A 21827-nucleotide genomic window follows, 5' to 3' on the forward strand; every position below is an offset into this window, starting at 1 on the left:
ACCGCCACGACAGTAGCACTGATATTTCGTTACAAAACCAACAAATATTCATAATTCTTGCCACCAAAAACAAATAAATCAAATTCCATCACGTCCATATGCAGTAAAAAAATATCAGATGTTTAAGAACTCACAAATTTATTGTTACCTCCACACCCTGACCCTTAACCTCGTCCCCAGGACCTCTTTTCGCTTTTTTGATATCGGGGATGGCGTTTTTCTTCTTCGCGCCATCCCGATATCAAAAAAGCGAAAAGAGGTCCTGGGGACGAGGTTGCCTGACCCTAGTACACAGCAAACCTTCTTCTAAAAGTCTCCTGCCAGAACTATTATCATAGACCATGATGTTTATCATGAAGACAAAATACCATGGGAAAGAAGCTGCTATGAAGCGAGATTTCTTTTGAAACGCTCTTCCCCAACTTTTTATGTTTTCTAAGGATAAAGATCAACAAACCAGCAATCTTGTTTAGTTTGTTGTTTCGTGAGAAAAGTTGTGTGGCATATTATCAAATACAATTGACTTGATTGGCATGCTGGAGTATAAAGTCATAACTTTTAATACTTTTTTTGGCAATCGAGTTTATACCACTAAAAGTGTTCTCCATGAAGGTTATGCAAAAATACTGTTACACAGTGGGTAGGCAGTTAACAAAGTAACTGAGTAAGTCAAAATATATAATTCTGTAAATAACTTCAAAAATATTAATAAACTAAAAAGACGAATCATGCAACAGTGATAATAAATTTTTATGATGACCCGTGGTCACATTCCGTCACTATGCAACTCTTCCACTCTCTCATCCGTCACTATGAAACTCTTCAGCTCTCTCATATGGATCATTCGTAACAATGCTAGTATCAGGCAATTCTTCCGGTTGTTTTTCATAATGTTTCGCCTTCTTTCTTTTTTTCTTGTGGTAACCTTGTGGCTAAAAACAAAATACACAGTTTATTTTTTTGATCTTGTTTTGTAAACAGATTTAGTTAGGAGATATGTTATCAGGCAGTCTTGCTGTGATGAAATGTTTTACATACGATTGCTTCTTGTTTCTGTTTTTCCTCTTTTTCTTTTTGCTTCAAAATCTAAAAAGCAGAAGCATTGATTACGTATATAGTAACGGGAATGTTAATACGCTTTCATTTTTCTTTAAATTTGCCGAAAAGTTATGCCTTATTTGTTAACTTTATCACACGTTACAGCACGACCTCAATGCATTAGACGGACGTCACAGAAGCCAATGCATTGCACTTTTTTTAAGTTTGAGGCCAAATAACTTAAAATCGGATTGAAAATACTCGAAGTCATGTCCAGCGTGAGTAACTAGATACCTGGGACGAAAATGGGATTAATTCTCTAAAGCCGGTTCAACCTATCCGTTTTGGAACCGACGGGTTGATGACGCCACTAAAACCCTTTAGAGCAGATGATCCTATCCATTATTTTAATCAACGTTTCAAGCTTTTTTGTATATACATTGCTGACGTCTACGTAGGAGAGTACACACCTTTCGCTCTTCTCTTGCTTTTTGTGTTTTTCTTCGCTCTCTGTGCTTTTTCATATCTTTTAATAATCTCTCCTTCTCTTTTTCGTAGACTGCTCTCTCATGTCCTCGAGGTGATGTCACCCACCTAACAACAATTTGAAGAAGCTTTATTTGTATGCTATTTTAAACATTGATATACCCTCTCAACAAATTCAAACCGAATTATTTTAGTGTACGTTACTTTCTTGCATAGAATGACTTTTTACGGGACATTAACAAAGTAAATATGGTTAGTTAGTTAGTTAGTTAAACAAAAAGTATATTTTTTGTTTTATAACTTTTAATCAAAACGACCTACCATCTATCGTGTGTGTTATATTCAGGAGCATCTGGCTGAGGTCTCCCTCTTCCCTCCTTGATTTCACGTATTTTTCGATGCAACCGTTTGTTCTCCATCACACGTTCCTCATTTCCAATCGGAATAAATCTTCTTCGATATTGATTTCTTTGACGCAGCGACTGTAGAGGAACAAAAGCAAGTGCAAGTTAACATTTTCAATTACAGAAAAATAATTCGTTATTACATAAATTTTACAGAAATTTCTAAGTCTTTCATTCGACTTTTTAGTTTAAAAAAATGTTTTTAAATATACAAGCCTCGTTTTCAAACAAGTTATTACCTCAGCTTCTTTTTTTAGCGCTTCCCTTTCTTCTTCAATAAGTCTTTTTCTTTCTGATTGTCTAAAATCAACGTTACAACGCGTTAGTCAAACGAAACAATTCGATTGTTCTGTACGATAGGATTTTGTAGTTACAATGATTAGGCGCATCAACAGTAAGTTTGCTGATAAGCATAAATGAAATACTAAATCCATGAACCGTTCTCTTATATATTTTTTTCTTTTTTTATAATAAACGAGTTTTTAAAAACTTATTTTTTCTACAAAAGGATAAGCTAAGTAGCACTCCTTACACATTTACAAAAAAATTTAGCGCTATGCGTTCTGTGGCATACCAATGCCACAGAACGTGGAAGTGGTAAAAAGACAAATATCGTTCTCGTTCTTCAGAAGCCTGTTGAAATTTAACTCGTAGAAATTTAACTCGTAAAAATTTGCTTTAAAAACAATAAAAATCAACGAAAATTTTCAAAAAAACGTAGCAGGAAATAAATTAACACGAATCGTTTTCTCTGTATACACTTCTTTTTTGCAACAATAAATTAAAAGTCTTGAGACAATGTCCAGCCTTTGTTGTTTACTTTTTAATTTCACCACTATACACCTACTGTTCATCGTACTGTAAACCTACTTTTCATCAGGACTTTTGACGACCGTGAATTCTAAATGTCTCAACCTTTTTTTGATATGAGGATTGTCTGGAACAGTGTTTTCTTGGGCGTTGCTGTTTCGAGATTGTGACTCCTATGTTCATGTTAAAAAAATAAATATATTTATTGCATTATTTTTCAATCAAGAGAAAAGACAAACAAATAAACATACATCAGTATCCAACAACAAAAATAAATTTCATTCTAAGCTCCAAAAATTTTACGCTTTTTATTTAAACATCCAAATTTCAGACGTCGGAGAGTTTTTTCAGGTTGATTAATGGATAGGCGAGTTTTAGTTCTCATTAAATTTTAGATTACATCAAAAAACTTACTTTTTCTTCTTCTTCTTTCTTTCCTTCATCATCTTCGTCATCGCCATCATCTTCATTTTCTTCTTCTTCGTTTGGCTCATCATTTTCTCTTGTAGAATCTACCTCTTCCGACTAAAGATACATCTATATTATAATTCTCCTTTACATCTATCGGTCACGTAAAATGGTACTGCAAGTAGCGAGACGCACGCAATGCAGCATAAAACGGAAGGGCGTACCCGTGGATTTTTTCACAGGCCACCGACTAGTGTATATATAATTCATGAAAAGTCAGTTCTTTCATTCTATTGATTTTCCATGTTTAACAATGCATAAAAAAATATCCTACCGAATTTTCTGAAGACATAGCCTCGTCATCCCCGTTGTCTGCATCCTCTGAACTTTCTTCATTATTAGAAGTTGCTGCGTTGCTCTCCCCCATAGATGACTGAAATCATAACAGAACACGCGTAACACGTTGTATAGAGTTAAAATTAAACATCTACGTACGATATAACTAAAAAAAACATTGTACTCACGTCTCTCACATATAATGATGGAAGATTTCCTGATTTCTCTCTGCAAAAAAAGAAAATAGGAGAATGTTTTAAAAATTATTTGATATTTTTAATTTTATAATGGTCTGGTGGTAAGCATTTCTTTCGAAATAACTACATTTTCCATCTGCCACTTCCCTCCAAAAAACTTTATAAAGTCAACATTTTTCTCGACTAAACTAAACACCCTGTTTATTATATCTGGAATAATCGATACAAACCTAGGTGTGTAAATATCATTCCATGTTTCTTTCTTCTTCCTATTTTCGATACGATCGATTTTTTCGCGTAACTTGCGATTCTGATATTCAATCGTTGACAGTCTATCCTCTTGCAACTAGAAAACAAAAGGTTACATTAAAAATACTGAAACGTGATAAAGTTTCAAAACTCTGCGAAAAGACTTTCTTACTTGTAACTTCTTCAGTTTTATTTGAACGTGTTGATGCTCGACTTTTCTATCCAAACTTGTTATGGATGGTTTCGACCGATCCAACTAAAACAAAGGAGTCAAACAATTTATTTTATTTATATCGACTTTGCTTTGATCCATCACTAGAGTAACGATTTTGTTTCAGCATTACCAAAACGTCCACAGGAACATTTTAAAAATCTTACTTGAAATACGCTTTAGTATGTCTGCCATTCTTTGAAACGGTTTTAAGGTATTTATTTAGCCACATTTAAGCTTCATAACACATAGACAAAGGAAATACGTCGGTACAATAAGGAAGATCCCAGATTGGATTTAGATTTTCTCATAACTAACAGATTTTTCTTTATTTTACTTTATTTCGTTTAAGGTTTTCAAGGTTTATCTCGGGAGAATAGGTATTTTTAGATTTTTAAAAGTCCAACAGACAACCTGTGATTTTTCAGTGAAAGCAAAGAGTATCTTACTGTACGTTTATGATGTTTCAAATGTTCTTTCCATCTTCTCTCTTCTTCACGTTTGTGGAAAGGTATCCCACCCTTCGCATGCGCGTAATACGTCATTTAAAATCACCCAAAATTTTGACGCGAATATCTCGCTCCCATCACACGCTTATTATTGTTAGCTCGAAACATGTTTCAAAAATTGTATAAATCTAGGATGTTGCTATGGTTACATCATTCTTCATATCACTACTCTCTCATTTTTGATGAATAAAAATTTTTAAATAATTTAAGCTTTTTTATATAAAAATAAAACTTTCATAACTATATACCTCACGATGTTATAAATGAGAAATGAATATAATGTTTAAATTTCTACTATGACAACCATATGTAACATGCAGGCAAAAAATGTCATCCACAATGCATCAGCTTAATGAAAAAAAAATTCTTGTTTTTTAACTTTTATTTCTTCAATTACAAGATTGTATAAAACAGTCAGAAAATTATTTTACACTGTTGGAAAAATGTCATATTCACCACTATTGAAATTATCTCCACCATTAGAAATATCTCCACTATTAGAAATATATTCACTATTAGAAATATCTCCACTTTCAAAACCACAGAGTATTCAGGGTCGTATACTCTTCGGATAAAGTTTTAACAAGGCTTCACATGTCTGTTCTAAAATTCGTCAAGTTTCATATTTTTAAACAACACATTTAAGTCATATCTCGAAACCATATTTTTACTAAAATCGGATAATGAATATCGGGTGAATAAAGGTCGTCCTTTAATTTTAACTCTTCGTGCAATGACCATATTTCGTCATCATATTTTTCTTCGATTATAACTTCAAATGTGACGGATGCTGACTCGACAAATTTTGATAAAGTTTCCGATCTTTTTGGTGCAAAGATGATACATATTCCCTTTAATAGATGTATAAAAAAATAAAAATTAATATAAGCAAAAGAAAAAAAGAAATACTTATACTGGTTTGAAATTTCACTAAACACCTTCACATAATGCCATTAATTTTAACTCAACGGAGGATACTTACATTTCGTTTCAGCAGATTTGAAATGGTATGAACAAGATCAAGGTGGACATTCACGAAAAACAAACAGTCAGCGCATATCACAACATCAAATGAATTACGTAGTTCGTGTTGTTGTTTGCTGCTCCAAACCAATTGTCTAACAAAAAGTAGAAAACATTAATTGAAATGAAGACAAATTAACTTTTTTTACTAAAAAAAAAAAAAAAAAACAGATAAAAGAAAGGGTCAAATGAAAAACAGTGTGTTTTATAATATATTCTAATTTGTACAGTAACTTCTGAACAAGTTTTTTCTCCAAAAACTTCTAAAAAAGCAAACTATTTATTAAAATGTTAGTCTTTACAATAATATCGTCAATATGATAATGAGAGGTTCACCTTACTGACAGGTTGGTTTCTTCAAACATAGATTTGTTCTCCGTAGCAATGACTTCTAAATCTAAACATAAATTGTAGTTATTACAATGTATATCGTACAACGTTGAAAATTCGACACAATTAGCCGAGTTCCTGTGGAAGAATCCACTTAGTCTCTCATCGAATTTATGTAAGGGATATCAAACAAAAACATACAACTTTAAACTTAAATTTTTAAATTTCACAATCCAACCTCGGCTCTTTGTCCCTTTTTTATAACGGGACGGCAAAAAGAGAAAAAAAGGCCCTGGGATCGAGGTTGCTCACAGTCTGAATTACTTTATATTAACCGTTAAATCCAAAACGTTTGAAAATACAGGCAGGTGCAACAACAAATAAAACAAAAATGCAAAATGTCTAACAAAACCAAAGGTATATAATAAAAGTTACGTATAAAGCTGAATCTGGTAAAAACTATATACTTGCTTTGCGTATGGTAGAAGTACACCAGGGGAAAAAAGTATACAAGAAAACTCCGACACCGTAATTCCGACATCGTAAGTCATACACAATAGGTTATTACGAAGTTTCGACAATTTTCAGTATGTAAAACATCAGACCAAACTCAGCTATTTAATCTATTGCATACAGCAACCCTCCCAAATTTGACACAAAATGTAAGAAATCAACAGTTCACAACGCAGAATGAGAATATAAAAACTTGAATAATCTCAGCATGGTGCCCTCTACCACAATATTTTGAAACCATCAAAAGTATCGTAGAGAAGTTCATCTTACAACACTTGAAGCAGATGTATCTTTTTATAAACGTACTTATACAGTTGTCTGAATATTTCCTAATTTTAAAGATTTTTGCAGTGAAAAACCTTAGAGATTAATATTAATTTACTATTTCTTCAAAACGACTTATAATGCGTTTTCCCAAACCAAAAAAAACTGAAGTCAATAAAAACCTACTTTTGACAGACTGTGTATTACCATCAGTCAAAACAACGCTTTTGGCTTTCGTATGAAATGCAACCTGAAAAATAAATTTTTGTGACCATACTGTCATTTTTTATTGCTTTTCGACGAAAATATATTCGTGACGTAAAAGCTTTTATGTCTAAGATGGTTGGTCCAGTCATCTGAGTTTAAAAAATGTTGAAATTTGGGAACAGCAAACATGTGAGTAGTACCCAAAGTCCTACTGATGATGTTCTACCTGAAGTCCTACTGATGATGTCATACCTCAAGTCCTACTAATGGCGTCATACTGGAAGTCCTACTAATGATGTCATAGCTGAAGTCCTGCTAATGACGTCATACCTCAAGTCATATTAATGATGTCATACCTGAAATCCTACTGATGATGTCATACCTGAAGTCCTATTGATGATGTCATACCTGAAGTCCTGCCAATGAAGTCATACCTGAAGTCCTATTGATGATGTCATACCTAAAGACCTGCCAATGATGTCATACCTGAAGTCCTACTGATGATGTCATACCTGAAGTCCCATTGATAAGGTCATACCTGAAGTCCTGCCAATGATGTCATACCTGAAGTACTATTGATGATGTCATACCTGAAGTCCTATTGATGATGTCATACCTGAAGTCCTGCTGATGATGTCATATCTGAAGCCCTGCTGATGATGTCATACCTGAAGTCCTGCTAATGATGTCATACCTCCACCCAGCTCACATACAGATTTGTTCCTAAAAAAATGAAAATTATTAACTAACTAATAATAACTTCATTCACCAAAAATTGTAAAAATTGAAATTATGAAACATCTAACCAAATATTCAACCAATACCCACGGCATACACGTGTTCCTTCATAAACAATTTGACTTTTGACCAAAGTTGTTGGAAAGCTAACACCTTTAAATTGGTCAAAAATTTGCCTTACTATTTTTGAGAAAAAACCCAAACAGTTTAATAGATTATAAAAAACCCTGTTATTCGCAGTTATTCTCTTTGATGTTAATTTTTTACACAAAGCAGACAGTGAATAATTATTCCGTTTTAAAGTACGTTGTTCCATCAATGAGTGTAAACAATCGTGTAAGGAAAAACAGAACCCTTTTTAAGTAGTTCCAAAACATGGGTCAAACATTGAAAATTGGTGCTTACATTCAATAATATTTTTCTCAGCAATTTTGCAGATTTTACTTGCTGATTAACTAGTTGCTTATACGAAAAATACAGTACTACATTTTAGGCTCGCAACACAAAAAAGAATCAAGGATGACAACACTAATTTTCAATCGCTCTTAAAACTTGATTCCCATTAGGATACCCCCTGGATATTCCCACTAGGATATACGCACTTAGATGCCTAGTGGGGACCTAGCTTAAGTAAACCTTGTAAACGCATCAATATGCTTCTTTTTCATAAATCCTTTTTTTTTAGCCTCAGCCTCTATATTCTTAACGAATCTCAATTTTGAGCAGAAATACTTTTTAAGATTGAAACAGAGAAAGAAACCCAATTCGTTAAGAAATCCAATTCACTAAGAACCAACTTAAATAGAAGAGTCGCCCATGTTTAGAAATACAAGTCAGCAAAACAAGTAAAAACTTTAAAAATGACAAGAAATCTTCCATCTGTTCATAAACGTTAGCTCCTTTAAACGTCGATATTTTTATAAGAATGTTGGAGATTATTTAGGTGCAAAAATAGAAGAATGAACATTTTGTTTTTATCACTTACAGAAAGAGGTCTTTATGTTTGATACAATAAGTAGCCAGTATCTCTTCTGATGGCCATATACCTACACAATAAATTTTTTTTTATGTTACATTGTTTTCGTGAGTAATACGAAAACAAAAGAAGGATTGGTTTGGCTTGCACTACAATTAATTCTTTTAAAGAAAAAAAAATGAATCAAAAAGATGAAAATTATATTTTTAAAATGTCTTTGTTCCAACAAAAACAACAAGGAGAAAAAACTGTAATAAAGAAATAATTTAACTAAAAAATCAAATTTTTTGAAACTAAAGAGAGATTCATCACAGTTGCAAAAGAAAGTCAGACATTTAAACATCTCTTGAAGATGAAAACCTTCATACATCTGATTACATTAAAATGTTTAGTTAATCTTCTCTCGTTTTCATCAGCTCTGAAGAAGCCTGACACGAACTTAAGCGTTCAAGTTATTCTGTGGGACAACAAACCGTATGCTTTTAAGAATGAGGAGGATGGAATAGACGGAATATTCCCAGAGGCACTATCGGCTAACGCTTGTAAAGGTGTAAACTTCGAAGTGAAAAAAAGATTGCTGAGTACGGCTGAAGCATTTCAACTGTTTCAATCAAACACACCGTGGGACGTGTTACAACAGTACAACATATCAATAAATGATACTGTAATGTTTGGAGCACACAAACAATATTTGAACACGCATAATGGCTTCAAAGATATTTATCTTGGTAAATCTTCAACATTAGTGATTATGGTTGCTCGAGGTCGCATTTCGCTCCCACAAAATCTCTACAGAGCTATCACAAAGTCTTGGGTGCTGTTATATCTAATGTTCATCTATACACTGCTGAGTGCATTCATCATTTGGTTTGTGGTATGTTAATTTTGTTCTCAAACACAATAATGATCTCTAATATATACACGTTTTTCTCAAAACTGAACCAAAAACTAAGTCATTTCCTACTTTCCATTTTAAGGTTTGACCTGAACTTTTTATTTCAGGAGGTTTGGAGAAATAAAAGCAACTTCCCTTCATCGTTCATTACAGGTTTTGCAAACGGAATATGGTGGTCAACAATAACAATGTCAACTGTCGGGTATTTTTATACTTACGCCCAATGATTGGGTCTTTATGATTGACTCAACTGATTGCTGTCCTTAATATCGTTTTTTTAATCTTACATTAACTGAGTGGCCAGTCCATTTTTATTTTCTCTGGATTTTCCATAACTAAAATATGAATTTCACAAGATTTGTCAAAGTAATCATTAATTTCCACTCAGGCAGCTCAATAAACTAACGTTCAAATGAGTTCTCTTGGATTAACTAACGTTTTGTTATCAACATTTTTATTCAAGTCTTATCCCACATTTTTATTCTTCACTCACCTGTTGATATTCTATTCTTAATGCTAGGTATTTTTTCTGTTAACAAGTAATTTTTCGAACGTTTAAAAGCTTATATAATCCTACTGCATAAAAGTATTTGGTAGTGTTAAGTAGGACAGAAAAACTTTTTTTTTAAAAAAAAAATAAGTTTTAAATCAATCTATCAGTGGAGATGTGAAATAAAAAAACAAAATCCACCTGTTTTTATTTTAGTTGTTGCCTTTAATAAATGGAACAGAAAGATTGTATTGCCTAGAACGATCTCTTTTTATTGCATAAGGATTATATAGGAAGCTAAATATTTTTCTTCTAGTTATGGTGATATTGTACCTAAGTCTCTACTGGGTCGACTTTTATCAATTATGTGGATTTGGTTAAGTGTACTCTTAATTGCTTGCATGACAAGCACAATAACAAATTCATTATCATTGCCGATTAATTTGGAAGAAGAAAAGGTAATGTATTGCAACAGAAAATACAGAGATGAAATAAATAAATAAATAAGTACACAAAAGAATATTTTACTGTTACCTCTATTAATCAACTGTGATAATCAAGGTATCGACTTTCATGATTTTACGTGACTCTTTTTGACCTTCTTCAGACTAACATTGACATGAGCAGGATTCTTAAATTCACTTTAAATAACGTCAACATGGAGTCACACATTACAAAATAAAAGTTTAAGCGTCAATTCTGTTCTTATAATAAACACTGTACCATTAATATACCCAAAAAATTGCATTTAAAATATAACCTCGAAAAAAGAAGCCTATCACATGCTCAGCATACTAATGCTTCTACATCATCCAGGATTCCAGATTTTTCCAGTCTTCGCAGAAACACTATTGTAATTTGTATTTAGGTTGCCGTGCTTAATAATTCATGGGAACATCAAGTCATAAAAAAAATCCCAGAAGAAATTTCAGGTGGAGTTGTATTTAATTTTAGTTTTCCTGAAATAGGTAATCATCAAAACTCGATTGGAAACCTGGATCATTATTCAAATAAATGATTTATGATTTTTCTAAAACCAGTTTGTAGCATAGAGACTTCGCCCCACCCTTAAGTAGTTTATTGAAGATTGTAGTCGTTATCCTGTGGAAAAAATCCAAATCTGCATGTTTCTGTCATCAAGTTGTTTACTCTGCAGGGAAACTTGAATAAATTTCAAACAAACACAATACAGATGTTATTAAACATTAGCCTGTAGAAAATTCCACGGGTTTGCCCATCCTTTTTATATCACATTTTGTGTTTCCGTAACACAACCCAATTTTTTTTAAGAATGTGGTCACCCTCTAAGTTATATCCTCTTAATTACAAATATTTTTTTAATACAAAATGTACTTTTTTCAGTGGAAGAAACGTATGAAGATGTACTAAATAAAGTTAGTAAAGACGATTATGTTGGGTTAATGGATTACACCAGAGCCTCTCGAACTCAAGAGGAAATCAGAGAAAAAAATATCAGACTACTCAGCAGCTTCAGCGGTCAATTTGATTGGGTGTTTCAACTGTCCCATAACAGAACCAATGTTAGTGTTGTTGAAGATTGTTTAGAGAGGATTGGAAGACACGATATAAAAACTATTTTTGCAGAATATACATCAGTGATTACTTACAACAAATTGGATGATGGAATAGAAAGTTTGGAAACCAACACATCCTTTTTTATGAGCTTATGTATAGGTGGAATATTCTTGTTAGGATGTATGTATGATATAGTCAGATACATACTAAAGAAAACTAAAAAAAGAACAGGTATGGTATCTTAAAAGTTGATAAGAAACAGGTATTTTAGAATGAGTGATAATAGCTTAGTGAACATAAATGAATAACTGGTTCAACATTTTAGATTAAGTGATAATAAACAACCGAATAAACATGTCAAAATGGGTGATACTAACTGAGTGACCATGTTAAATAAGTGATAACAAATGCACAACTATGAAACATCAACAATAGTGAAATACCAAATTATACAATTCCTACAACACAAAAAAACATCACATAACGCTGAAGTCATGCTATTGAAAAGTTTTTGTTGTTGATCTTCTTTTTTTGTGTTTTGCTTTTATTGGACACAAGAATAATTTTTTTATGGAAAATATTTATTATTAAGACAATTTAGAGCACCCAAATGGGGCCCTCCTAGACCGATGTTTTGAAAAAAATAATTTTCTGAGGAAACAAGTTCTATTAAAGGGAAATACAGCCTGTCATTCTCTGTGGATAGTATAAATTATTAAGGATTTATTGTAAAAGCTTTTATTTTTATTTATTTTCTTCTTCTTTTTTATAGCTGAGCTCAATTTGAATCAATCATCTGCATTGAAGTTAGAATTAGCTCAAATACATTTAAAAAAGCGAATTATTTCTTTAAGAGAAGAACTCAATGACAATCTGACAGAACTCGAGAACATGTTGGATGAAATAGCAATCAAATAACACATACGTTTGTCAAAATATGGATAAAAAATGACAATGATGATTGAATACACAAAGGAACATAACACTAATAAAATCAAGGAAATATCAAGTGATGAAATAAATTGTTGTATACAATTGTGCACACTGTATTTGAAGAAATATAATTCACTAGTTCTGTAGATATGGTATGTGAATAGTGATATTATTTTATACTAGTCGTTAGACTGTGTATACGGGCACTAAATTTATTCCCATTTAAACATACATAGCAAAATGTAGCAATTCAACTACAAAATAAATTATAACTATTATTATAAGATATATATCTCTGGCAAAGAAGCTAGCCTATTTAACGTCTGCACGTTTATATCCAACTGCATATCAAAAACTTCTAAATCACTTTTTAGCTAAACCGGTAGTAATAATAATAACTAACTGGTAGCCTTGTAGTAGAAGCTTCCAGTACAGAAGGCCTTGGGTTCAAACCCCGGCTGATTTATGTCAGAGATTATAAAAGTGCGAATCTATCCTCTTTTCCTAACGTTCAGCACGGAAATAGGATTGATATCTTAGGCAGTCTGGTTAAGCAATTGCTATGTTTCAATGAGAGCTTCAAATGCAGAACCCTTTTACAGGACTCTCGTTGATAGAAGTACCAATACTGAAGAGCCTATCCTGTTATGTAATCCTTGCATTACATAACTGCATGTAATGCAATGAAGCTTCTCGAATTGACAAACCTGTCATCTTTTCTAGTATGTCAATAATAATGATAAGAAAATACATCAACTAAGTTAGATAATGCAATAATTTTTTATGATTTTTTTTTTTTAAATCCTACAGCTAATTTAGTTGAAGATCTTAGAAATTTTCAATTTTTTACACAAGCTGCATGTCTTTAAAAAAATACTTACAAACATTGCCAGTATTATTAAATCCCATTAATTCGGCTGCCGTAGTTGGTACATTTAACACTCTAAAAACAAATTTATATTTTACAAGACAAACATTATTAGAATGTATAATTATTTTAAGCTTTAGGCTATTAAATGATTGTTTGTCATAACGCAACCAATCCAAAGAAAATCTCAACTTCCCTAAAAATTCTACTTTGGAAAAATCACATTTTTAAAATTACTGATACTGATTTGGACATTTCAGCTTTTAATGCCATTTCTTGTATCACATTTTTCCTCGATTTTTCTAACTTTTTTTTCAAAAGTTGTCAAACAAGCAATAACTATTTAGAAATAGTAACTCTGGCATTGTGTAAAACATGAGGTAAATTAATGGGCATCTTTACAGTGGTAACGGGTAACGTAGTAACCTATGATATCTTGTACAAATAATGCTTCATACAAAAAGGCTTTTTACTAGTAACAATCCTCCATTAACAAACTTCTAAAATTGAACAAATTTATTTTGATGATCACTGAATCTCCCTGCCTTAGGTCACTAGAAACAAAAAATTTAAAAAGGGATAGGGAAAAAAAATAACAATCACAGGTGAATGTAAGCATTCAGGATGCCTGTAAAATTAGTTGGCTCATAAACATAGACACAAGCAAGATCCCTAAGAACAAGACAACTACAAAAGAACCACAATTACATTTTAAATATTTAAGCTTATAGGAAGTGAAGCACTTTAAACGCTCTAAACACAATCTAATGCAGGACAAGTTATCATAACTAGGCATAAAAATTACTGCAAATAATAGGTTTTTCCCAATAGAATGATTTACGAGGGTTTTAAGGTCGGTCAGATGAGAAGTCTTTTTAAGGTTTTTAAGGTTGTGACAAAATAAGTGTATCTCTTTTGTGAAAATTGGATACAAATAAAGAAAAAATTGTTACCTAATTTTCACACCCTGTGATTCTCCTTTTGCTGAATACTGATACCATGCTGCTTCAACTTCAGAACTTGTCACTTTTTTAACATCAAATAAATTAAATCCAGCAAAGCGGCGCACAGAATGCTGATAAACTTCCAAATTGCTAGATGTTTGTTGTTTTAACGCATGGGCTAATAATTTCCATCTAGCTTTAGCTCTTTTACTATTATGAATTAGTTCATTTTGCATATTTAAGGTGTAGTATACTATAAAGAAAAAGTAAGTGCAATTTTTTATCCTAACAACAATAAGTAAAAACAACTGATCGTCTTTTTCAATAGCACTGATCGAGTTCAAAATTATTAGTACTTAATTCAATTGATGTATACTTATGGTGACTAATACCACAAAAAAAACACGATATAATAGTATACAAGCATTAGTTAAAATACATCCATCCTCCTATAGATATCAAAAATTTATAAGGGAAGCGATTTAATAGCATTGTAGGACACGCAGATTTTTATTCCATTTTAATTTGTTATTTTTGTTAAATGTTCATTTATTAAATGTTGATGATAATAAAACAGTGTAGCAAGACCACATGGAGACCAACTTTTCCTCATATTTGAAAAATCGTTCTTTGAGTATGATTCAATGTTCTAAAAGAAAGAAACAAGATTTAAATAATTATAACATCAACAAATAATGGATGCTATATGTTATGGATATTTATTCAAAATATGCTTTCTGATTACCCTTGCTCTTAGCCTTTGTACAGCGCAGTGCATGCGAGATAATTTTTTCTAACAGGAAGAAAACGTGTACACCTTTTAAGTAAACTGTGTACTGTGGAGATTCTAAAAGTATGTGCACCAAAATATTCACAATTTTCGACACCTTCTTCCCCTTCCCTTTTGCCTTCCAATACGCACATGCATGAGATTTTAACCCCGTCCCCCAAAAATAAAACACAACGCTCTTGTAAGAAAAATTGTTCGCACTGTCGTCTAAATACGTTGAAAAGAAACAAATGTTTGGCGATCGTAATTATGAATGCCACTCTCCCCTGATTGTTTTCAGTGAACAGAAATTAAAATATTAATCTGCCAGTGGTATATATGTTTCGATGTATTTGTACAGTACCTCACATCCCCAGTAAAAATATTGTTTCTATTCACTCATAAATGTTTCCACAAAAGCAACCATGCATGCCACTCTCATACAAGAAAGGACAGAAGTAACCGAAAAATATGACGGAAACATTGATTTTATGATGTCAAATTACTTCTATTTTTGTTAGTTATTGTGCAAAGTTTCATAGTCCTAGCACTTATCCTTCCTTGAACATGGGTGGCAAAATTACTATAAAACCCAAACATGCCCTAAAACAAATCCCTAAAATAGGTCTAAAAGTATTAAATAAAAATTGGGATTTTCTCAGTTCAGGACTTTCATTGATGATAGACCTTAATGAAGTTCAGTAAAACTTGGTTGATGTCCTTGGATTACTTTAACAAGCATACCAACATACTGTCAAAATATTAATGTGAGGGCTTTAATAACAGTTAAAGATTTAAATCTTTAAAACATTTTGATTGACCAATAACCTTAAAAATCTACCATTTTCCTGACACATTAAAATAAATTATTACCATTCCTGAATTCTGACATCTTGACAATGTTAGAATTCCTGATATTGCTTACAAAGTAGATACTCAGAGTTTAGCTTTTTGTAGCTTGAAAAATCATCAAAAAGAATAATTTATGCCAATAACAAAATAGATAACTTGTGAAAAAAAGATGTACACAAAAACTCATCAGCTAACCTTTTTGGAGATAAAATTGAGCTCTGTTGATTCATCTGTTTCAGGTCCACCTTGCGAATACAAATGTGCAATTTCATCTTTAGACAGGTTACAACTAAAAAAATAAAAATAAAAATGAATAAAGATAAACAACAGATCTGTTTTTAACATTAACACAGAATTTGATAAATTCACCAAATTAGGAATATGAAGCATGGCTTTAGTGCAGTCTCTTCATTACGAATAATTCCAAGTAATAAAGGCCAGGATAAAGACGATTCAGGAACATTCACCTGTAAATTTATTATATTGGTATAAGTAAAATCAAAATAAGATACCTTGTTACATAAAATATATTTATGCATATTTTAACACGCTGATACAATTTAAAAATTTCTCTATGAATCTTTTTAATTTTAAAGGAGAACTAACGATTGATGACAAGTTGTGCTTAAAATGGTCATTATAGTGTGAGTATGAACGGTGCTAATTTTTATATATTTGTAAGCTTTGGTTCTTGAGATATTTCTAAGGTCAAAGTAGTCCCAAGGTCGCTGCTATGACAATGTCAATTAGATCATTCTGTTCGGAAAAATACTACTTGTCTGTCCGCAGGGATGTAAACAAACGCATTTTGAATTAACGAAGTGAGGGAATGCTAAACTGTGCCTCCTACAATTGTCTAAGAGCAATTTGATTTATCATGTTTTAAAATAAATATCTTCTGCAGAATAAAATGATGTTTCACTATTACAAATATAGTTTTGAAAGACAACAGGTGCTTTGTTTAATTTGCTAAATTAAAAACAAAACTTTAACGAATATGTGCAATAAAGTGAGTCCTGTTAAGCTATGTACGCCATGTTATGTCACAAATGAACAAAATATGTATGAACCGAGTTGGCTTTTGTTCGATAATGGCAGCGATCGTTAATGTAATTATCGTTTTTGGAAGACAAAATTTAGACATAAAAAAAGGAAAAAAATAAATTCTTATGTCATGTTGTTATTGTGATATGTAAGAATGTTCTATTACAAAAAACGTATATGTAGGGTTTGTTGTTAGTTCTCCTATAAAAAATCTTAGCCATTTCTCCAAAATTATGACTTTAAAGTTTTCCTAATTATGCTAGTGGTTTATCAAATATGTGTTTAGAAATTTATTTTGATATTTTTACATAAATATAAATATTTAGTTATCCTGATTGGTATGTATACCAGCAACTGTTTCTCAGCATAATTTCACATAACTAGCAAAATTTCCAAGTCCTATATATATCTCGATAACCAGTAAATATTTAAAAAAAAATCCTGACAACTTTCCATGCTTTTTATATGAGTTTAACTGGTTTTGCACAGAAGGTATAAGCTTTAACATAATCCGAAAACATTGTGGACTTTTATTTCAACTTGTAAGGTTTCAATAAATAACAGGAATTGCATATTCAAACGTGCAGTAATTAATAAAGTGATTCTCATTTTTTTCTAAGTATTCCATACTATAAACAAGCACACACCATTCAATATGCAACAGAAATTAACACAAAACGACAATTTAATAACATCTTCATTAGCATACTCACACACCTCATCACGTACTTCTCGTATTATAGAATGAAAAATTTCATACAAGACATGTGTACTATCCACATCAAACACTTTTGATTCCTTCATGTTCAATTTCTTCAACATTTCCTAAGAAATACAATTAATTTTAACAAACATAAACAACAAAATTGTGACGAAATTGATTTCCAAAGAATTTATAAGTGAGTTTTATTAGCCACATAGAGCAAATAAAAATGGCCATAAATAATTGGAAACAGAACATTTTAGATACCGTAATTCCTCTTTTTATCCCCGGGGGGCTTATTAAATTCTAAATAAAGGGAGGGGGCTAATAAGAGGAATTACGGTAGATGTAGATAATATATAATTCATGGGAATAAAGTTTGTAAACAAAGCCTAGAGATTGTTAATATGTCAAAATTGCTTTCACAAAAGTATGTTTTACCACATATCTTCTTGAACTCAGACAAAATAACATAACAACAAGATTTACTGGCTCTTTTAGAAAAAAATCAGTTTTAGAAAAAACAAATTAAATTTCTACTCCAGGCTCAGAATGTCCTCCAACTGTATCCAACTTTCCTTTTGACTCTGCAACCCAATCAGCTCTCTTAATAACAACAATATGATTGTCATTACTTAAGACTGCAGCTGTCACACCAATTGGATTAGAAAAACATGCACATTGATCCCCATATTGTTCTACACCATACTTTCGTATATCAATAATGTCTTCTGTAATTGCTTCAATGTGGGTGCATACAGTGTCTTTATAGTCAGTCATCCCAACCTTCATTTCCAGTTCTCCATCTGGATTTAAAATTGCATCATGAAAACGAAATTTGCTAGCATTGTAAAGCTTTGGATTCTTTGCTAATATTTTCTCCCACATTTTGCTTATTTTGCAATCAAGCATTGGACATGCCTTTCTATTATATTTTTCACTAAATTCAACTTTGATTGATTCCATTTGTAAACATTGTCTGGACAGAATGCATGTCCATCCCATGTCTTTATCAACCAATGCCATCTTTAAAAACTAATAAGAAGGATTAAAATTCCAGTAACATGTAAATTTTTAACCAAAATTAACCAGACCAAAATCCAAGCAGCAGTTATTTCGAAAAAATTCAAATTTAGGTGACCTGTCAGAAACCTAAGCAAAATTTGAGGAAATGTGAAAAGATCTTTAATGTGATTTAAGTCCATTTGATCTGTAAATCAACTTAAACATGACTGCACGTAATAAAAAAACAACCAACATCTGTCATGTAACAATCCTATATTCTTTTTAGAGATTTGAGGAGAATTTCGAAAACTAAGAAATTTTTTAACTTTAGCAAGACCCGTTCTTGTCAAAACAAGAAGTCAGAAGGAAACATGAGTGAAAAATAAGAATAGCACTACTTTCTTATGTAAGCATACAGATTGAATATGGTATAGGCCTTATATGCAAATGCCCTCTGGGGAAACAACATGCAAGGAAAGTGAAAAATTAATTTTATATTCTAAACTAAAAATGGTTGCAATACAATCTACTTCTTAAGCTGAAATAAAACACAACATAGAAAAATATAACAAAACTAATTTACAATATATTTTTTGTAAACAGGTATTCTTTACAAGTTCTCATCTAAATATAAACAAGTGGAATTTATGTTCCACACATTTAACAAAATAATAACTGCATATACGAAAAACAAGAGTGCGCTTTATTAAATTTAAGTACAAAATATTAATTTTTTCATTTATAAACGCATGCAAAGATCTATCAAGTTACTTTAATTGTTGTTACAACAACAAAACTTTAAACTGATGATCCACTACATTGGATAAATTGTTCTTTGATTTAGCTAGTTATACAAACTAAGTTTTATTTCAGACTGAAACATAATTTTTATTTAATAAAACAACAGATAGTTAGAATTTACTTAAAAATAAAATAACAAAGTTGGTATTTGTCCTTCATCATAACTTGTGCCATTTGTTGAATCACTGCTGTTTTCAAACACAAAATTTACCCCTTCTTCTGTAACTTCTTGTCTTCCATCATCACCAGCAAATGATGGTGGACCATCAAGCAAGACAGATATGTCATAGAAGGTGTTTTCTTTTATTCGCAGAGGATCTTCAAGTAATATTTCATGTACGGGTGGATTGTCCATGGTATTTAAATCTGGATCTGGTGGGCACATAAATACAGACGAGTTTGTGTAAACTGTATCATCGTCAATACTAACTTTCAACTGAAGAGAGTACTCTCCACCGCTTGGAGAACCGTATAATCCAATACCAGTTAAAAAGATTTCTTGATCAACTTTAAAGCGAATCGCATCAGTATCCTTTTCATCATACCTCCACAAATAATTTTTCATAGGTTTTACATAACGTGAGCATTTATGAGGTTTAAACGAGCGAACTTTTAAAGGGTATTTTAGACTGCTGATTGCCAATCCTGAGTTTAAATAAATAAAAATTAACTTTATATCCTCTAATGGTAATAGATCAGATCTTGCTGGTCCTAAAGCAAAATCTTTAGCAGACATAACAGGAAATCGAATTAGATAAATAATATCCTTCAACACACTTCTTTGATTTTGGGTATTTACTTCTAAGGATTGTCTTGAACATTCTTTTTCAGCCCATTTTTTAATTGCATTAAACACATCAATTTCTGAAACGTCAAGACAATCTTTTTGAAGAATGTTTGTTAATAGTTGTTTATCCACATCAGCAAATGAGTCAGACAGTATTATTTCAGACGTTTTTCGTGATAAAATAGACCAGCAATGCTTTTCCAAACGTTTTTCACCAAAACACACTGCAGCGTTTAAAACATCAAGAACGTTTTCAGTTTGAACATTTTCTAATAAATAATTAACACACTCTTTTGACAACACTGGGACAATATATTTATTTGCTAAGTACAACACGTCAAGAACATTTCCGGAATTTAAATTCACTTGATCATAGTAGATAAACCGCAGCAATTCCCAAAAGGCTTCAGATTCACAATCGTCTATAGATATCGTCTCGTCTTTAGCAAAATCTCCATAGAGCATGGCAAAAAAAACAGGACTTGAAGTTCCTAATACATACTTGTGTGCAGGAATGATTTTCTTTGTTTCTCCTTGTTTTCCAACGTTAAATTGTATATCACTGATCAATTTATTTCCAAACATATATTCATTTCTTTCTCGTACATTTGTTTTTGTGGTTTGCCAGTGGCTAGACATTTTAAGTTTATGAGTGTGTTCTTTTAAACAGCACTTTGCACTACTTTATCTAAAAATATAAAATATTGAAGTGTCAACAGGTCTTAGCAATAACATGAGAAAAATGTTGTATCGCAGTGTAAAATGTAACAGGTACCAACATTTCTTATTTATTGTATTTTTTCGTAACTGTCTTCTCTACAAGTACACAGTTGTAAAAATTCAATCATTTAAAATCTTATTTAGCAAGTTTTCCTTCCAACATTTACACTAACGAAAGGTTGAACGAACAACACATTGCACTAGCGCAAATTTCTTGCTCTACTGGAATTTAACCTTTCAATGTACTGGTTGGCATGGATATTTTTTAATACTTCCTTCGTATATTCTACTCAGCACTTGATTAGGATACAATTAAAATCACTCCAAGAAGATCACAATGTTCGTATAACTTCATCCATCGTCTTACAAGTCAGAGCTATGCATGCAGTGTAATGTAACATATCAACAAAATATGTATGAACCAAGTTGACTTTTTTTCGATAATGGTGGCGACCGTTTGAACATATTTGTCCAAAAGGTCGCCTAACGGTTTAAAATTTGGACATAAAAAAATGCTAAAATTTAATAATTATTATGCCATGTTGTTTTCATGATATGCAAAAATGTTCTCATTGCAAAAAACATATATTTTTTTGTTAGTTCTCCTTTAAAGAAAGAAAGAAAAAATCTAACAAGTAAATATTTAATTAGATAACTATTTTGCTTTGCGAATAAAAGAAAATTTTATCTCAAGCCTTCTAGAGACCTGGGACATTTGGAAACAACTTGAGACATCTCAAACTGCAAGTTGTGAACTACTTCCTTACATAGAGTGATAATG

At 31.7% G+C, this 21827-nt stretch overlaps 5 protein-coding genes across 6 annotated transcripts; 1 reads left to right on the forward strand and 4 right to left on the reverse strand.

Moving 5' to 3' along the window:
- Window positions 1–665: 665 nt before the first annotated feature.
- Window positions 666–4755, reverse strand: LOC130656941 (glutamic acid-rich protein-like). The gene is made up of 12 exons (XM_057459886.1): window positions 4589–4755; window positions 4101–4184; window positions 3910–4025; window positions 3671–3710; window positions 3481–3579; window positions 3153–3263; window positions 2799–2911; window positions 2168–2228; window positions 1846–2006; window positions 1509–1632; window positions 1039–1086; window positions 666–932 (listed from the first exon to the last, which is right to left on the reverse strand). The coding sequence occupies exons 1-12, from the start codon at window positions 4682–4684 to the stop codon at window positions 801–803; spliced, it is 1185 nt and encodes a 394-aa protein (XP_057315869.1). The 5' UTR covers window positions 4685–4755; the 3' UTR covers window positions 666–800.
- Window positions 4756–5012: 257 nt separating this feature from the next.
- On the reverse strand, window positions 5013–14746 carry LOC130656946 (calmodulin-lysine N-methyltransferase-like). The gene is made up of 8 exons (XM_057459891.1): window positions 14375–14746; window positions 13435–13496; window positions 8709–8769; window positions 7654–7708; window positions 6965–7028; window positions 6008–6068; window positions 5631–5766; window positions 5013–5499 (listed from the first exon to the last, which is right to left on the reverse strand). The coding sequence occupies exons 1-8, from the start codon at window positions 14599–14601 to the stop codon at window positions 5290–5292; spliced, it is 876 nt and encodes a 291-aa protein (XP_057315874.1). The 5' UTR covers window positions 14602–14746; the 3' UTR covers window positions 5013–5289.
- On the forward strand, window positions 6356–12749 carry LOC130656938 (potassium voltage-gated channel subfamily A member 2-like). Of its 2 annotated transcripts, XM_057459884.1 has the most exons (7): window positions 6359–6543; window positions 9116–9573; window positions 9702–9796; window positions 10401–10542; window positions 10953–11016; window positions 11447–11851; window positions 12393–12749. In XM_057459884.1, exons 2-7 carry the CDS (start codon window positions 9367–9369, stop codon window positions 12536–12538), a joined length of 1059 nt encoding a protein of 352 aa, XP_057315867.1. In that variant the 5' UTR covers window positions 6359–6543; window positions 9116–9366; the 3' UTR covers window positions 12539–12749. The 2 variants fall into 2 exon arrangements, with proteins under 2 accessions (XP_057315866.1, XP_057315867.1); XM_057459883.1 differs by having other exon boundaries at window positions 6356–9573.
- Window positions 14747–14856: 110 nt separating the features above from the next.
- On the reverse strand, window positions 14857–18848 carry LOC130656945 (uridine diphosphate glucose pyrophosphatase NUDT22-like). Its single transcript, XM_057459890.1, has 5 exons — window positions 18274–18848; window positions 17748–17855; window positions 16356–16453; window positions 16182–16275; window positions 14857–15014 (listed from the first exon to the last, which is right to left on the reverse strand). The coding sequence occupies exons 1-5, from the start codon at window positions 18757–18759 to the stop codon at window positions 14886–14888; spliced, it is 915 nt and encodes a 304-aa protein (XP_057315873.1). The 5' UTR covers window positions 18760–18848; the 3' UTR covers window positions 14857–14885.
- Window positions 18849–19021: 173 nt separating this feature from the next.
- LOC130656940 (BTB/POZ domain-containing protein 6-like) lies at window positions 19022–21792 on the reverse strand. The gene has a single exon (XM_057459885.1). The coding sequence runs from the start codon at window positions 20963–20965 to the stop codon at window positions 19661–19663; it is 1305 nt and encodes a 434-aa protein (XP_057315868.1). The 5' UTR covers window positions 20966–21792; the 3' UTR covers window positions 19022–19660.
- Between the last annotated feature and the right edge of the window lie 35 nt (window positions 21793–21827).

The sequence above is a fragment of the Hydractinia symbiolongicarpus genome, chromosome 9 (genome assembly GCF_029227915.1).
Source record: "Hydractinia symbiolongicarpus strain clone_291-10 chromosome 9, HSymV2.1, whole genome shotgun sequence".
NCBI lineage: Eukaryota > Metazoa > Cnidaria > Hydrozoa > Anthoathecata > Hydractiniidae > Hydractinia > Hydractinia symbiolongicarpus.

Bases quoted from the DNA above. Each gene is read 5' to 3' on its own strand.
- LOC130656941 (XM_057459886.1), bottom strand. From the start codon at position 4,684: ATGACGTATTACGCGCATGCGAAGGGTGGGATACCTTTCCACAAACGT. The intron at 2,912-3,152 runs GTAAGTTTTTTG...ACATGAACATAG, and splicing joins AGAAAGAAGAAGAAGAAAAA to GAGTCACAATCTCGAAACAG. The intron at 2,229-2,798 runs GTAGGTTTACAG...CGTTGATTTTAG, and splicing joins GTCAAAAGTCCTGATGAAAA to ACAATCAGAAAGAAAAAGAC.
- LOC130656938 (XM_057459883.1), top strand. From the start codon at position 9,052: ATGAAAACCTTCATACATCTGATTACATTAAAATGTTTAGTTAATCTT. The intron at 9,797-10,400 runs GTATTTTTATAC...TTTTTCTTCTAG, and splicing joins ATAACAATGTCAACTGTCGG to TTATGGTGATATTGTACCTA. The intron at 11,852-12,392 runs GTATGGTATCTT...TCTTTTTTATAG, and splicing joins GAAAACTAAAAAAAGAACAG to CTGAGCTCAATTTGAATCAA.
- LOC130656946 (XM_057459891.1), bottom strand. From the start codon at position 14,601: ATGCAAAATGAACTAATTCATAATAGTAAAAGAGCTAAAGCTAGATGG. The intron at 7,029-7,653 runs GTATGACATCAT...TTTATTTTTCAG, and splicing joins CATCATTAGCAGGACTTCAG to GTTGCATTTCATACGAAAGC. The intron at 6,069-6,964 runs GTAGGTTTTTAT...ATTTATGTTTAG, and splicing joins TAATACACAGTCTGTCAAAA to ATTTAGAAGTCATTGCTACG.
- LOC130656945 (XM_057459890.1), bottom strand. From the start codon at position 18,759: ATGGCATTGGTTGATAAAGACATGGGATGGACATGCATTCTGTCCAGA. The intron at 16,454-17,747 runs GTGTGTGAGTAT...ATAAATTTACAG, and splicing joins TACGAGAAGTACGTGATGAG to GTGAATGTTCCTGAATCGTC. The intron at 15,015-16,181 runs GTTAGCTGATGA...TCTTTCTTTTAG, and splicing joins TCAATTTTATCTCCAAAAAG to AACATTGAATCATACTCAAA.
- LOC130656940 (XM_057459885.1), bottom strand. From the start codon at position 20,965: ATGTCTAGCCACTGGCAAACCACAAAAACAAATGTACGAGAAAGAAAT.